Consider the following 18,211-nt stretch of genomic DNA (forward strand, 5'->3'; position numbering starts at 1 on the left):
AGCACCACTGTCAGATTGGTACAGCCACACAGAAAGCAATCTGGCAGCAGACTCAGCTTTGACCAAGCATTTCTGCTTTAAGGATTTTGCACTAGGGAAATAATACAGATAAAAAAAATGCAGATAAGACCTTATGCATAAAGATGTTTGCTGCAATGCTATTTATAATAGCGAAAAAAAATCATCCAACAATCTAAGTGCTCAACGGCAGGAAAGTGGTTAAGTTGTAGGAATGACAGGGAACACACGGAAAACTGCTGTGACTGAGGGTAGATAGAAAGGCAGGAATTCTTACACCATAACTTTGATAGATAAAGATATAACATTATATGAAATACATAACAATAGGATAAAGACTAAATGGAAGAATAGTAAAATGCTAACAGTAGTTCATAATGGAATAATGGCAATGTGGATAATTTTAACTTTATAACTTCTAAAGCATTTGTATCACATTTCTACCATGAAAAGGTGACATTATTACAGTGATTCAGAAAAAATGTCATTATGAAAAACAAACCCTCTTCTTTCCCTTATCTAAACCCAAATGGGACCTTTCTTCCTACCTTCTTGCCTCCCTTATTTACCCAGGAAAAACCCACCATGTCCAACCACAACAGAAAAGCCCAGAATACAGGAGACAGTTGGAAGGGTCTAGATTGATGGATGGAGTCTGTGCATTGCGAAGGACAGGGGAGGGATGTGCATGAGCAGTTGCTTCAGCCTCTCCTGTATGTAGAGCTGCACATCCTGAGATCCCATTTTTCTGCGACACAAGGTGAAACTGAAGCTCACATCAGGGGCTTGGGAGGACAGAGCCCACTTACCTCCATCAGACTGAAATGGACTCCTATGAGGTAGGGCATGGGAGCACTGTGAAGAGAAACAGACACACAGCTGCTTTAATGTCTGCTGCTTCCAACAGAAAATTACAGATGGCTCACTATTTAGAGAAAAGCTGTTTTAATAAACGTATGCACAGTTACATTTCCTTTCACAACAAAAATCTTAATGTGACATTTTGTTTCCAAGCCTAGAAACGTCAAAGAATTTAAAAATGCAGGCAGTACTAAGAGCGGCACGGCTAGCAGGAAGAGCATCAACCTTGGTGTCAGCTACCAACCACAAACAGTAGTAGGTAGGCAGGTTTTTGGCCTCAGTCGCTTAATCTTTATAATCGGATTCTTGGGTCAACCTCAACTACTGTTACTAGAAGGAGATAAACACACACAGTACAGAGGTCCTGATACTTACTGAAGTTAACGTTCATAATGGAAAATAAGTGAAGGTTCCATAGAGAGCACAATAGCTTTCAAAGAATCACCCCTTATCAGCTAGCTGTGTTCCACAATGAAGGCACACAGCCTAATGTTTGGAGAGTGTTCAGCAAGTCTCTGCATGCCATGACACACATGTATGTGGACTACTGGACAATAGAGGCCTCCATTATCTGCTTCCTTTGCAGAGCAGAAACAAGTACAGAGGTTCTAAAACCTGGGTGTTCTGTAGTAGCTGGTCCTTCCTTCATTTTTAGGTGTGTGTGTGTGTGTGTGTGTGTGTGTGTGTGTGTATGTGTGTGTGTGTATGTGTGCGCATACACATATACTGAGTTATGATGTTTCTCTCTGGTGATAAATATGATAGTGGTTATATGAAGTCACCTTTTCCAACCCACATAATAACCTCCATTCTATAAGGGAGAAAACTGACCAAAGAGGCTAAAGCACTTATTTAGTGACACGTAGCCAAGCAAACAGTAAGCCCAGGCTGACTGTGACTTGGTGCCAGGCTGCTAAACACACCTTGCCTCCCTTGGGAGTAGAAGGAGGGCAGGAAGCATGGAGGACAGAAATGATTGGCAACTTTTCTGGCTGTTTTTCCAAGTATGTCATCTATCCCACAACACTAGCAGGAGCTGGTTTTCAGTGAAATTAGAGTTAAAACACTTGGCTTAGACTGGGCTGACCAGGTACTTTCCCTCAGGGACAGCTGTGAGAGTCACAGTGGAGGGACAAGGATCTACACAGTGGGTTAGACCTGGGGAAACAATGACCATGCTGCATCTGGAAATAGGTGGGGTGGCACCGAAGGTTCTTAGACATTAGATGAAAGCTTAAAAACCTTTCAAACACTCAAAAATGAAGAAAAGTTGCTATTCCCTCATTACAATTCAACAAATAAATTCTTCAAGCAAAAGCCATCCTTTGGAATACAAAATGTCTTCATTACAGTTCTCAGCAGTCATGTATCTCAGGAGCCTGGAAGACAGACTTGAATATTAGCTGTACAGTCTGATAACTACTCTTCTAGAAGACTTTGTATTTGATAACAGCCAAAGAAAGAACTGTACAAACAAACTACAGTGGAGAGAAACAGAGTTGTCTTTTCTTCTAGCATTTTCTTCCATTCTTCCCCCCCCCTTCAAGGTACCTGTGGGGTACAAGCAGCTTCTCTTTGCTGTGAGAGGCAAAGAAATGAATGCCCTGCCATATTTTGCCCCAAAACTTAAGCCACTAGCTTAGCTGCCAGTCCCACAGATGCTTCAGCTTCCCAGTGTGCCTGGCTTTGCTGCCTGAGCTTTCTCCAGTGTACACCAGAATGAATGTGTTTCTAATTAACTAGCTTCAGAAACACGACAGCTTCAATGTCAAAAATACAAAGTCTGAACCTCGGCAGGAAGTCTTAAGACTGCAAATGTCTCATCTAGTGGAACCTTGCCTAATGTAATGAAAGGAAGCAGGAAGAGTGCAAAATTCCAGAAAGAAAAAAAGTGGCCTCTCATTAATGTGTCCAGAGCATGGGCTGACACAGGAGAGAGGCACAAGCCTATGACATTTCACCACATCCTATTGACTCCCAGGTCTTACATTTAAGCACCATGTGTGTGTTTCAAATAGAATTTCAGAACCAAAATCCCAACAAGTGAATTAGCAAACAGAAAGATTTAATCAAACAACTTTGAGAGAAAGGTGAAAATAATCTCGACAGCCAAAGCCCTTGGTGCAATTTAACCACAGACTGTTCTCTAAAGAGGAAACATTCTCTAGAAACTGGAATGTGTAGGTTTTAACACAGTGCTCCTTTAGTGTACATGAGAGCCAGACAGAGATGAGGGGATACTTTTGAAAGTGACTTTGAGACGACAGAAGGGACAGAGGAGGTCTCACTCTTTGACACTGCTAGGTAGGCTTTGAATAGTTGTGGTGTATTCTAGAAAAGCAAGGTTGTAGCCAAGCACTGTTAGGCCTGCATAGTCTGTATTTAAGCAACATTTAAAGCACACAAATTCTGCATCTGTGCAGCTTTGTGCTTTGCAGGAAAGTGAAGCTGGACAAATAGCTTCATTTATTTTTCATCTATTGTTATCATTTGCTTCCAACACCTCAAATGCTTCCCAGAATCCACATTTTTTCCTCTGAAAATACCTAATTACAAATTCTAAGTGGGGGTGGGGGAAGAAAGAAAAAGGAAGCCGCCTTCTTAATGTCTCAATGTGGCAAGTACATAAGTGGGTAATTCTAGGTATGTTCTGAATGTAATTTCTATTCTCTCTGTCACTCAATTATTGCAGCTACTTATACATTTTCTTGGAGACCTTTTTCTTTGGGAGGGAACCCACCTGCCAATGATTAGGCAATCTAATACAACTACTCTTATTTTGGTCTCATCCTTTCTAATATTAACTAAACCAATGGTTTCATATCTTTGAAATAAATTTTATGTATTTTACTGTTTTCTTGTTTTTCACACTAATGTTTTCCATATCAATCTATAACTGTTGTGATATTATTTTAAAAGCTGCATAATATTCTACTTAGTAGGGTGGACCATAATTTATTGAACCCAATTCCTGGAATTAGACAATAAATTGCTTCTAATTTTTCATTAATATAAGGAACATCACAATGAAAGCAAACAACTTCATACATAGTACAATTTGAATTCCCAGACAGAGATTACTAGTTAAAGGGCTGGACTGATTTTCATTTGCCTTTTGCTATATCTTAGGCAGGTATTTCCAAAAGGCCAGTGCGGGCAGCATGGAGCCCTTTCAAAATTACTGCAAGCACTGGAAATAGTCCATAAGGTGTACAGCATGAAGAAGCACTGGAAATAGTCCATAAGGTGTACAGCATGAAGAAGCACTGGAAATAGTCCATAAGGTGTACAGCATGAAGAAGCACTGGAAATAGTCCATAAGGTGTACAGCATGAAGAAGCACTGGTGACTCAGTAAAAGACTATGAAGTTCAAAGGGGGTTCTCTCCAGACCATGGTGACTGGCACCCCGCACTGCCTCTCCTCTCTCTCAGACAATGGTTTCCCTCCCTCCCTCCCTCCCTCCCTCCCTCCCTCCCTCCCTCCCTCCCTCCCTCCCTCCCTCCCTCCTTCCTTCCATCCATCCTTCCTTCCCATTGTTTGTGATGGTCTCATTGTATAGTTCAGGCTGGCCACAAACTCATGGGAGTCCTATATCAGCCTTGTGAGTACTGGGATCATGTGCAGCTCAGACCATGTTTTCTTGTTCTTCGTCCTAGGTCTCGATGGGTCGGCCACCAGTGAGTGGATATTCCATGAGCATTAGGAGATCTAACTCCTGTCTCCTCTACACAGCCATACTGTGGGCACACACTCCTGGTACCTGTGCACTTCAATGTTCAGCAGAATTTTGGATCACTTTCTCCCAGAGGCAGCACACACACATACACATACCACACACACACACACACACACACACACACACACACACACACACACACACGCACGCACGCACGCACGCGCGCACACACACACACACAGATAGAGAGGGAGGGTACACATTGAAGGGAAAATATGGCAAAATAAATTTGGCGACCTACTCCTAGAAATGTCACATCGGGAGGCCTACTTGAATAATTTTCTTTACCCAAGTCTGATGTCCATGTGTCCCCACTAGGAGCACCTTCCAGCTTGCTTGCTGCTCTTTACAAATGCTCTTGCCTCACTAACAGCAACTGCACCTGGCTTCCATGTAACATTTACAGGGCTTTAGAGTCCAAGGCAGTTCTCAGTACCATTTTGAAGACAATTTAAATGACAATTAACACAACACACACAAAACCAACAACACTCATAATTAAATTAAAGCAACCACAATATCAGCAGTTATGACCAAGTTCGTGCATAGGTGGGCATGATAACTGTGTCACAACTGCTGTGTGGCTGACAGTGATTGTGGGATGCCATTGTTCATCTCTGAATAGCAGAATAGGGAACATCTACACTGGCCCTTTGTTCTCTGGGAATTACTGCACTACCTGACTTTCTCAGTTATATTCTGGGAGAGCACAGTCTACTCTACTCTTTCTTCTTTCTTTCCTTCATTGCTGGTGTCAAGGCAATGACAATATAATGACCTTTACCTGACAGGTATCTTTATTTTGAGTCCTAAGGGGGAAAGGAACTGATATTATTAAGTGACTATAACCCAGCCACTTTCATGCATTGCATACACAATTCTCAAGGCAACTTTGCAAGACAGTGCTATTATCCTCCTTCTTGGTGAGGAAACACACTCTGAAAGGTGGAGCAACTTGCCAAGGTCACACAGCTGGGAAGCTCAAGCCAGGATGTTCTTGTGGTGTCATGCTGGGGCCTTCTCCATACTAAGGCCAAAGGGAAGGTGTGGGTACCCAAGAGGCTCTCCAACCTCTGCTATGGACGCCAGCCTGGGACAGACAGCACAGTTCATCCAGGCACATCCTTTCTCCCCAAACAGGCACTCACACAGACTACAGACTCATTAATGGTCTTGCTATCCCATTCATTGTTACTGCACTTTCACAATTTGTTTAATTCCTTTCTCCCAGATAACCAGAGCCCTCTTAATTATGTTCCCCTGAGGTGAGCTGTTACTAACTGGAAATGAGGCAGGTGAAATAAAGGAACACTGGCTGCTCAAACACGTAGCATGTAGCTCTCCAGACAATGGGGGAGAGGTGGCTGGGGAGGAAAGCCCACCCCAGGTGAGCACATCTGCCTCGACATCAGAAAGAGATACAGCTTGAGACAGCCCAGGGATTTGGGAATCCCACTGTCCCCCTCCAATCCCCATAAAGCACTCAGTCAGCCTCATCTTTTTCATGTGACACACCTGCCTTTGCTCTCAGAGGTTTGCCACCTTCATCCCCAATCTCTTCTCAGGTAAACAGACTGCCCTCAGTTTGCTGTTTTCAAAAGGCAAGTAAAGACCTGGAAGAGGCCCACGCACTCAAGCTTTCACTTTCTTTCTTGTTTTCAGACAAAAGTATAAATATAACTTGCCTTACAGTTTTAAATTCTGCTCTAAATAAAGAGGTCTGGCTTTATTACAGAGGTCGAAGAACAAAGATGGAGAATGGACCAGAACAGAGACTATAGCTCATCTTGTTGAAGAACATTAATCACTATAGCTCTGGTCTTCTGAAAGTAACAGAGTGATGACTCTTCAACCTACCATGGTGGCCAGGGTAACACAGAAACCCGACAAAAGCAGTCGCCATTAGCTGACTGTGTGCATTGATTCAGAGTGAGGCTGACAATGAGGGACCCTGAAATCCAGAGCTCAGAAAAGCAGGCTCATCTCAGGAAGAAGCTGAGGTCATGCAGGTAGACGGCAGCAGAACTGAGACTGGAAGCTACATGACCTGGACTGAGGTAACACAGGCTCATTATGTCCCAGGAGCCAAACACTGGCATTACCAAGGGAGAGAAACTTGCAGAGGGAGGATGACCTCCTCTAGCCTACTCCCTGACACTAGCCTGAGATGGCATCATGCCCCCCATTCCCTGCATGTGTACATAGCTTTCTCCAATGCTCTTCCATCACAGGAACCCTCTAGTCCCAAATGGCCTCTGAACTCTCAGGCATGTGCTGTCCCTCTCTTGCCTAAAGACCCACAGAGCCCAGGCTGCCACTTCTCAGATCACCCTAGTGCTCTCACACCTTTCCTGTGACAAGCTTGGGCCTGGCTCTCCACTGGGGTTAGATAACATACAAGTCAGAATGTTCATCTTGATGCCAGCAACAAGAAAACAGGACTCTGTTTCTTCGTGTGCATAGTGGTACCATGTGGAGAGTAGGGCGAACAAAGACAGCTGCAAAGCCCAGCACAGAGCACACACCAGACACCCGAGGCTGTGTGGAAGCCTCAGATCATCCAACAGACACTACTGTTTTATAGATTTAAAAGGCACTCTCAGAAATTCACCCACAGTCACTCTCTGGTCAGCAATAACACCCTAACCCTTATTTTCTATGGTCTCTTACACTACTTAAGAATGATTTAACCCAGGGCTGGAGAAATGACTCAGGTTAAGAGCACTGGCTGGGTTTAACTCCCAGCACCCACATGGCAGCTCACAACTGTTGGCAATTCCAGTTCCAGGGGATTCAACACCCTCACACATACATACATGTAGACAAAGCACCAATGCACATAAAAAATAAAAAAAAAGACTTAACCCTCATTCTACATTTAGCAACAACAAAAGGTTACCTAACTAACTAGAATTGAGTGTTACTTTCAACTTTATATGTGTAACTATGTGTGTATACACTGTATGGAGGTGCACATCTGTGTATGTCTATGCCTGAGGCTGCTGTTCTCTTCCTCAATTGCTTTCTACTTTTTCACTCAGGCAGGGTCTATCAATGCATTCCAGAGTTTGCCAATTGGGCCAATTTGACCAATCAGTCTGATCTAGGGATTCCCCAGTTTTTGTCTTCTTGGGGCTGCAATTACAGCTGGTCCTCCATGCTTATTGGGTATTTATGTGGGTTCTGGGGATCTGGACTCTAGTCTTCATGCTTGCATGGCAAGTACTTAATCTGGGAAACAATCTCCTAAGCCTTGATGCTTTTCTAAACAGTTATCTAAAGCAATTCATACAAATAAGTTCAACAGTCTCCAAAATAAGAAAAATTTGGGAGGCAGAAGCAGGCAGATCTCTGTGAGTTCAAGTCCAGCCTGGTCTACAGAGCAAGATCTAGAACAGCCAGCACTACACAGAGAAACCCTGCCTCAGTGAGGGGATAAAAAGAAGGAAAAGAAAAGAAAAGAAACAGTTGCCACAGGAACGACAGAAGCCACAGTGATGCTACTGCCTGAGCTTCCTGCTGTGACATTTGCTGATGGCTGCAAATTGACTTCTGAGCCCTCTGGCTGCCAACCCAAAGAGGGAAGCAGGACCAGAAAGTGACGTGTAGAGTCCACAGAGAAAAATAAACTACAGGCAGCCCTCACACCCAAAGACTTAACCAACTGTGGATAAAAAATTGCTCTAAAAATAAAATTCTAAAACACAGAACTTGAATTTGCTATAAGTTGAGCCCTGATGAATCCAGGTGGATGAAGGGCAGATGGAGCACGGCCTGCTGTGGCCTCCCCAACACTTCACAGACCCTGCTCTCTCTGTCCTCGTGGTCCTGGCTTGTAATCTTGTTCCTGTGCTGTGCAGTTAGGTCTGCCTCTATACTGTGTGATTTTTTCTTGTTACCATGCCTCAACAAGACAGAATAACAACAATTTACATGGAATTACATTAGGTATCGTAAAGAAGCTAGACATGCCTTAAAGTAGGTCTACATACACGTGAGTACCACAGTATATGGAGAACTGAGCATCAGGAAGAGGAAAAGCACTCTCTTTTATGCCTCTACTGTGTGGTGTTTTTCACAAGTCCATCAGTCTCACTAAGTGCACATTAGCAGGACACTGGGCTGGGGAAAAGAGGAGGAAAAGAAATCTACCTGGTCCAGTCTATTAGCATCCTACAGCTAGCAGCACATTAAGGAAGCATATGACCTCTGCAGGGAGACTTGAGGTACAATGAGATTATCTGACAAAGGGACCAAATGAGACCTCACTTTATCTTTGCAGCAACTTCAAAAGGCTGGTCTCTATAAATTACAGAAAACTTTGTGGATCAGAGAGGTTAAGTAGCTTGGCGAGAGTCACAGATGGAGACAGGCATAGACTACAGCTTAAAATGCAGAACTGGTACAAATGGCATGGGCATGGGTTAAGAAAGATTTCTAAGGGTAAGAGTATTAATCTTCCTTCCTGGTTCCCAATCTGGTCCTTCCTGATTTGTGATCAGCAGAAGAGAAGCGGCCCCAAGAGGAAATCATTAACAATTCCAGATTGGAAAAGGAGGCAAAAGGGGGTCTATTTTCCACATGCAAGAGGAAGCGAAGGGAAGGGCCTGACACTTGACAGTGTCCCTCTTCAGCTCCCTGGGGTGGCCCATGGTGGGGTGTGGAGATGCTTTTCTTTTGTTTTGTTTTTTTGAGACAGGTTTTACCTGTATTGTTTTGGAGGCTGTCCTGGAACTCGCTCTGTAAACCAGGTTGGCCTCGAACTCACAGAGATCTGCCTGCCTCTGCCTCCCAAGTGCTGGGATTAAAGGCGTGTACCACCAACACCCATGTGGAGATGCTTTTTGACAGCACTATGCTGGTGGTCCCAACTGAATGAATGTTCATAACAATGATTAAGTCCCAGATGAAAACCCGAGTGGTCAACATCAAAGCCTTAAGAACTCTGCTCTTTTGTCTCTCCTCAGTCTACCGGAAGGAGAAGGACGCAGAAAGCTTCGGGTAGGCCCCATGGCTAAGACCACAGTAGTAGAACAAGTTAATCATAGAGGGGAAGGTCAAGAGACAGGTCTATCTGCAGCCACAGAGAATTCAGTAAAAATCAGGACAGTCAGAGTTGGCTGCTAAAGGAAGTCTCAGATGGTAGCTACCAGCAGCCCATGAAACCCTGGTAGAAATGTAGGCATGAGCAAGGTACAACTTAAATAAGAAAAAAGAGTTTATGGAGAAATAAATGAGTACTAAAAACACAAATGCAATGGTTAAGCATCAGATTTTCTCTTAGTGTTTTTCTAGCTCTAAGACATCCCACATGCCAAGATGCTTAGCAGCCAATGACTTGTTTAGCCTAGCTTCTCAGATAAAATGTTTATGGGAGACTTAACAATCACTGAGATCACTGAGAATCGAGAGCCACTCATGTGCTTCTACTATTGTCCATGGTCACTGTGGGGAAAGAGCTATGCATCCTTAACACTCTGTCACAAAGTGCACTGATGTACTGCAGAAGCATCCCTTGTTTCCTTGTTCTGTGGTCTGTGATTCCTGCCCTCGCCGTGTTCCCAGTGAGAGGTCAAATGTTGTTGCTGTAGAGACTCCAACTGCTCTGCCTCATCACTTCCAGGGACAATCACCTCAAAACTCATCATGAAACCTGAAAACCAGGCCAGGCATGAGAAGGTAAGTAGAAGTCAGAGCTAGCTGTTCCATGACAGTGGGGCAAGGGAGGAAGGCTTCTGTCTCTTACTGAGGGCAGCAGGCCCACACCTGGAAAATGGGACTGGCTGGCTGCATTCAGAGGTTCAGTAAGGAAGCAGAAGACCACTGGGGTGGTTGGGAGAATGCCTACTAGCTCGATCATCCAGCCCTGGCAGGCAAATTCCTTTGTTCTCTAACCCTGCTATGACCTGAAAAGGTATTTCCATACCAAGCTTGAGTTGAGGGTTAACTCCTCAGTGTGGCAGTGTTTGGTGGCGGGACTGCTGTTGATGGTAGAACTCTCACCAGTAAATTAATGCCAGGTCTCGGGGAACTAGTGTGGGGACCTTGAGAGCAGGCTGTTAGAAGGTAAGGTTCCCTCTCCTGCTATTTTCATTGTGCCCACTTTGCTGGTCTTGCCCTTGCCCTTCTGCTTTCCTCTTCTGTTCCACAGACCCTTAGCAGATACCAATTAGATACTATTGCAAGGTAAGTTAGACTACCAGAACTGTGAGCCAAAACAGAACAGACAAATCAAAACAACTCCCCTTCTCTTTATCTATTCATTTTATTGTTTTGGTTTTTTCCAGACAGGGTTTCTCTGTATTGTTTTGGAGGCTGTCCTGGAACTCCCACTGTAGACCAGGCTGGCCTCGAACTCACAGAGATCCGCCTGCCTCTGCCTTCCAAGTGCTGGAATTAAAGACATGTGCCACCAACGCCTGGCTTTCCCCTCTGTTTATAAATTACCCAGTGTTGGCTGTTTTGGTATATCAAGAGGAAAGGGCCAAGAAAGATACCCTGAAAATAATAGCAACATCAGGAAGTAATGCTGCTGAGGCTGGTGACAGTAGGCTTGCTTCACCCAGGCACCTGTGCCTACAGGAAACTCTGCAGGAGTCATGCTAAGGTCTGTTGCCGACTGCTCATCTCTGTAAAACATGGCTCTTTGCTATATATCCTTACCAAAGGTTAAAAAATTATGACAAAAATACTACTACTAATAATTTCTAATAGCAATAAAATGTATTCACATCAACTGCATTTGGAATTAGTGGATTTACTTGTATTACATACCTAGGAAGTACATAGCTATAGAATAGATACACAGTCTAGTGAGTTAGATAGTTATAACATGCTGTAAGTCACTCAATTATATACTTTCCTCCCTATAATTGATTACCATAGGAAGAAAAGTTTCTTTCTTTACTTCAGCTGGGTTTTGTTGGCAAGGTCCCATTCCCTGCTCCCTCTTCTACCCCACACCCAACTTCAACAATATAGATATCAGGATAGTCTTGACTAACACAAAGTCAGAATCTACTCTTTAGGGAGGAGAAACTTTGTGTTAGTAGTAATGACTATTCCCTTTTGGTAAAATTGCCATTTTTACTATGTTGATCCTACTTATCTAAGAGCATAGGAGAACTTTCCATTTTCTGGTATCTTCTTTAATTTTTTTCTTTAAAGACTCAAAGTTCTTGTTATAAAGGTCTTTCACTTGTTTGGTTAGAGTTACCCCAAAACATTTTATGGTGTTTGTGGCTATTGTAAAGGGTGATGTTTCTCTGCTTTCTTTCTCAGTCCAATTATCTTCTGTATATAGTAGGGCTACTGATATTTTTTTAGTTGATCTTGTATCCTGCCACTTTGAGGATGGTGTTCATCAGTTATAGGAGTTCCCTGGTAGAAACTTTCTGGTTACTTACATAAACTATCATATCATCTGCAAATAGTGAAAGTTTGACTTCTTCCTTTCCAATTTGTATCCCCTTGATCTCCTTGTCTTATTGCTCTAGCTGGAACTTCAAGTACAATACTGAAGAGATATGGAGAGAGAGGGCACCCTGTCTTGTTCCTGATTTAGTTTCATGTTGGGCTGTTGGGCTTCTGTATGTGGCCTTTATTATGTTTAGGTATATTCCTGGTATTCTTGATATCTCCAAGACCTTTATCATGAAGGGGTGTTGGATTCTGTCAAAGGCTTTTTCAGCATCTAGTGAGATGATCATGTGATTTTTGTTTCTCAGTTTGTTTATATGGTGGATTACATTGATGGATTTTTGTATGTTGAACCATCCCTGCATCCCTGGGATGAAGCCTACTTGATCATGGTGGATGATTTTTCTGATGTGCAATCCCCATCAAAATCCCAGCACAATGGAAAAAAGACAGCATCTTCAACAAATAGTGTTGGTATTTGTTGGATGCGGAATATAGAAGACTGCAGATAGATCCACATCTTTAGCCATGCACAAAACTTAAGTCCAAATGGATCAAAGACCTCAACATAAATCCAGCCACACTGAACCTCTTAGAAGAGAAAGTGGGAGGTACCCTTGAATGAATTGGTACAGGAGAACACTTCATGAACATAACACCACTAGCACAGACTCTGAGATCGACAATTAATAAACGGGACCTCCAGAAACTGTGAAGCTTCTGTAAGGCAAAGAACACAGTCAACAAGACAAACATGGCAGCCCACAGAATGGGAAAATATCTTCACCAACCCTACATCAGACAGAGGGGTGATTTCCAAAATATACAAAGAACTCAAGAAGCTAGTCACCAAAACAGCAAATAATCCAATTAAAAAGTGGGGTACATGACTAAATAAAGAATTCTTAATAGAGGAATCTCAAATGGCTAAAAGACTTAAGATATTGCTCAACATCCTTAGCCATCAGAGAAATGCAAACCAAAACAACTCTGAGATACCATCTTATACTTGTCAGAAATGGCAAAACAACAACAACAGCAACAACAACAACAACAACAAACCAAACAAACATGAGGGATCAGGAAGATTGAGTCAGGGGCAGAATAGAGGAGAACACAAAAAGAGATACTTTAATAGAGGGATCCATTATAGGTTTAAAGAGAAATCTGGCACTAGGGAAACGTCCAGAGATCCACAAGGATGACCCTGACTAAGAATCTAAGAGGCTACCTTAAATGCCCTTCCTCTATAATGAGACTGATGAATACCTTAACTGCCATCCTAGAGCCTTCACCCAGTGGCTGATGGAAGCAGACGCAGAAGCAGACACCCACAGCTAAACACTGAGTTATACTCCTAGAATCCAGTTGTAGACAGTGAGGAGGGATGAGCAAAGGGGTCAAGACCATGCTGGGGAAACACACAGAAACAGTTGACCTGACCAAGTCACTCATGGACTCCAGTTGTGAAGCTGGGGAACCAGCACTGGACTGAACCCAGCCTCCTGAATGTGGGTGTCAGGTAGGAGGCCTGGACCATCTATGGGGCCTCTGCAGTGCACAAATGGACTTTGGGAGCCCATTCCCAATGGAGGGTTACTCTCTTGGCCTAGATACACAGGGAAGGTCCTATGTGACAGACTTTGATGATCCTTCATGGAAGACCTTACTGTAGGGAAAAGGGACCAGTCAAAGAAACACACCCTGAGCAGAGACAAAGAAACACACTTTGGCCCTGCAACCAGAACCAAAGAAATGTACCCTGACTCTGAAACCAGTGCCAAAAGAACACACTTTGTCCCTGGAATCAGAGTCAGTGAAAGAAATGCACCCTGGCCCTAAAATTAGAGCCAAAAGGCTAAAAAGGACCAGATAAAGAAACACACTTTGGCCTTGAAACCAGAGCCAAATCTGACCCTAATCCTGTGCAGAAAACTAACCAATCCTCGAGCAGAGCTCTAGCCAATCTGAGATCAGCACCAAAATCTGACCAATCCCCACCCTGGAAGCCCTATATAAACCCTGTGTCTGTTCAGCTTGTGTCTGTTCAGGCTACCACTCTCCTGGATTCTTCCCTCCCAATAAACCCCTTGGATGAGCTTTGGGTGAAGACCTTCTTTTGCGGTGGCAGCGACAGAGCAGAGGCGACCCTGGGCAGAGCAGAGCAAGCAGGGCTGTAACACTTTTGTTTTGTCAGGGAAACCTTCCCTTGGCAGAGTGGAGTTGTTACACTCTGCTCTCCCTCTCAGGGAGCAGAGCTGAGCTGTAGCAACTCTGCCCGAGAAACCTCTTGCCAAGCAAAACTGCTACACTGGGCAAACATCCCCAGCTGGAAGACCCTGTCCTGCCGGAGCGGAGCCGATACACTGGGGAAGCCTTTCCCTGAGGCTGGGCTGTAAGCTGCTAAGCTTACTACAACCTGTGATAGTCCTTGGCTCCCGAGCTCCAGGATACCTTTCCATCTGAGCTGTGTAACACTCAGTATTCTGTGATTCCCGAATGCCAGAATACCTGACCCATCTCGATCTGCCCGAAATACCTACACTCACCCTCCCTGGAGAGCAAATGAGGGGTGGGATGGGGGGGTCAGTGGGGGCATAGGAGGATGGCAGGGAGAGGAACTGGGATATATATGCAAGATAATATTGTTTCTAAATTAATTTAAAAAAGAAAAAAATTGACTATTCCTCCTGAGTAAGGGAGTCTGAGGGACTCATTTTTCTCAGAGTTAGAAAACAGGGCAGCTAGGGTCAAAGCCAGGTCCCACACTCCCCACACCATCAGATCACCCATTCATTCCATTTATTGTTTTGTCTCTGGTAACAAGACTATGAACTATTCCTCCTATGTGAACTTTCATGGCATCAATGGCGATGACTAGAAGAGATCCAGCCATGACTTTCTGATGGCCTGTCATCCACATAGACTGTGTAGTCAGACATATTGAACAGTTTTTTCCCCCTTATAAGTTTCCTGGCTAAAATAGGAGACTCATAGGCTGGGGTAAGGGTGGGGTGGGAGTGATTCGGAACCCACATGCAGCCCAGGTAGGTAGCCTAACACTAGTCAGCATCTCTCACAGAGAACCAGTGCATCACTGCTCTGGGGCAAAGAATGGATTCTAGAATATCAGGAAATAGGATGCATTTCACAAAGTGGGTACAAATTGTCTGACCTATACAGACTCCATTTGACTTTTCAGTTCAATAATAGGCTTAGAAAGCATTAGCAACTTGACCCTTGACCTAGCTGTCCTTTGAGATGGGAATATGAACTTGTTTTCATTTGCCTTGAAAATATTTTATCATCCAAGTATATAAACAAGTGCCAAGAATATGCCAAATATACAAATTCAGCTTAGGGCCAGTTCATAGCACTTACTTCAGGCTATTTCTGAAGGAAGAAGGGAGGAAAAGTTAACTTATGGGCAATCCCATATGGCTTTTACTGGGAGCCAATCAGCATGGAGTTTGCTACTTGTTAAGGACTCTACAAATATTGTTGAATAAACATGTAACTAAATAATGACAACACAACACCTGTAATAAGATGTCAACAAGACTAGATGAACTTTTTCACAAATCTTGGTGCTAGCTACAGCCTATTCTCTGACACTGGAAGATACTAGTAGGAAAAGTTTTAGTAACAGAAGGCCTTGGCTTCCAAGTGAAGTGTCCATTATTACTTAGACGAGTGACAATAGCGCAGTCTTAGCCTCTCTGAGCTTCAATTTCCTCCCATATATAAGAGGGTCAATAACTTACAGCTCAAATTTGAAATCCTACAATGGTGTTTAGAAAGGGCTCCTACACACACATTCTCCATAGATGGTGAGTGCTATTATGAAAGGCAGCAGTGACCCTCATCAGCAAGTTAATCCTTCTGTCCCCAAATAGAAAGCTTTCCAGGATGGGCCAAACTCAGAAATGCCATCAGCTAAGGTAGGCAACATTCTCATTCTCACTTTCAAAGTCAAAGGAATGGCACAGATCTAAAGGAACCAGCAGCACATGTTTTTAAATATTCATAAGGGCTGGAAATGTCTTACTCCTTCCGTTTTCTCTGCCATCTGCTTTTGTTTCTTTTCTTTTCATTCTTATGCCACAGCTGCAAATGAAAACAACCATACAATAACTCAAGTTAAATACAAAAGTCAAAATAAAAACAATCTCATGGGTAAAAGAGAAAATGAGTTATAAAGTTTGTCCCTCAAGGCAGCAGAAGCAAGAGAAACATTTGATGTCAACTAGACCTTCTGGAAACTAAAACTCATATTCTGTGTTTGTGGTGATGGTGACAAGAGCAATCACCATTAATTAAGTAAATAGCTGTTCTGTAATACCTGATAACTATAGCTGGGATTTACAAAGCCACTCCTCAAAATTGGTAAACTGCACCTATTTTCCAGAAAAAGACAGTGTACATCAAGAGGTTAAATAAGAGGAGACTAAGATTTGAGTCCAGATCTGTGTGAGTTCAAATCCTAAGGGCTCTCTCTCTATTCCACTACCCTGTCAAAATTGGGAAGGAACAGAAAAATTAATTTGGGAAATATTTAAGGGAAGCCATTTGTACTAAAGTGATTTATTCAGATAATTAAAATTTGTGATTATAGCTCTAATTAAAGTTAACTCAGATAATTGGTTGTTGTATTTGTGAATGTGCAATTAGAGTCTTCCACATAATTGCAGTGTGCTCAGCATCATCCTTTCATTTATTAACTGCATGCAAACTACAGCTTTGCTCTTCTAGCTTCTGCTCAACCAAAGGCTGTGTACAGTTTCTGGGGTCCCAGGAGTCCAAGAAGCATGACCTATGATGCTCACAGCAGGGGACAAATTCAGCCCCATTTAACATGTCTTTGTCCAGAGGTCAATGAATATCTCATCTTCAAGTGCCACGTGACAGGCTTGTGTGGCCAGCACTCTTGTCCTGAAAACACCTAGCAGCATGTACCTGAAGAAAAACTGGCAGCAGCAGTGGTCCTCATGTGTTAATTACACTTGTGAAGTCTATTATGCATAGAAAGGGCACCTGCTGGCAGTGAAAATGACTAGAATCCGCCCTTCCTGTGTGGTGAGCAAATTGAGAGTTCATTTCTACAGGAGATAATAGTTTTCAGATTCCACTTGTGTATCCCCTGCAAGGGGATGTACTTGACATTTAAATCATCTGCAGAAGAACAAACCTCCTTCAAATTTACGTGTTGTGGGCTCCCAGTCCTTTGCTTAAAATGCTAGTTATCCCTGCTGGCTCTGGCCACCAAGGATTCAACTCAAGGATCTCAATAGACTAAAGTAATTATAATTAACACTGATTCAATTTTCATGACATTTTTACTTTCTGTCCAGAGCAGCTACATCACACTAAAATGATCAAGTTAAGCCTTGACTGGAGGACTTCTTCTGGGGTGTTTCCTTTCATCATGCTTATATCTTTTAGTTACAAGCAGATGCCAACACCCATTAGCCTGAAATCATCCTTGATCAGAGGTCACAAAATTCTTAATGAAAACAAGAAACCAGGAGGAAGGCACTTACATTGTACAAGCATGAGGAGGACTCATCACAAAGCTATTTAGGCACCAGAAAATGTAGAGCTCAACTATGGGTTTGGAATGGCAGACTCAGCACCCTTCCTTGATAATGTTTCTATTCCAAGTCTGAAATGGAATAGAACATGCCTGTGGCTCAGCAGACTAGAGTGAGAGATGACATTGGGAAGAGGATCTGGAACAGTCTTCACTGAATCCAAACAAGGCAGGAGAGGCAGTGGCTAGAACCACAACTGGTTATGGGAAATAACTGTTATTTTTGTTGTTGTTGCTTTCAAAGGAAAGCATTCCAGTATAGAAATTCCATTTCATTATAGAAATAACAGGAAATATGATTAAAAAATGCTTCAATAGTTTCTTCACTATCACAAGTCATTGTTAAATATTTTGATGTTTCCAAATCTGAACCTTAGGATGTGTATACATATATATGGTTCTTGCTTATGATCATGAGACTGGAATCACACAGAACACAGTATAAATGCTGGGGCAAGTTATTAAACCCTTTGGGTCTTGGTTTACTGATCCATGAAGTGGGGCTCATAATACTTGCTTGGCAGGGTTGTGGTGAGAACGAGATGAGATCACAGAGGTAAAAGAGACATTCCAGTGACTGGGGCC

At 43.1% G+C, this 18,211-nt stretch overlaps 1 protein-coding gene across 1 annotated transcript in view; it reads right to left on the reverse strand.

Annotated features, from left to right (window-relative positions):
- Dennd1a (DENN domain containing 1A) overlaps nt 1-18,211 on the reverse strand; it is a 490,889-nt gene that overhangs the window by 185,586 nt on the left and 287,092 nt on the right. Inside the window, 1 exon segment of the mRNA XM_021234065.2 lies at nt 828-873. Within this exon segment, the coding sequence (XP_021089724.1) occupies nt 828-873 (46 nt within the window).

The sequence above is a fragment of the Mesocricetus auratus genome, unplaced genomic scaffold, assembly GCF_017639785.1.
Source record: "Mesocricetus auratus isolate SY011 unplaced genomic scaffold, BCM_Maur_2.0 Super-Scaffold_100047, whole genome shotgun sequence".
Taxonomy (NCBI): Eukaryota; Metazoa; Chordata; class Mammalia; order Rodentia; family Cricetidae; genus Mesocricetus; species Mesocricetus auratus.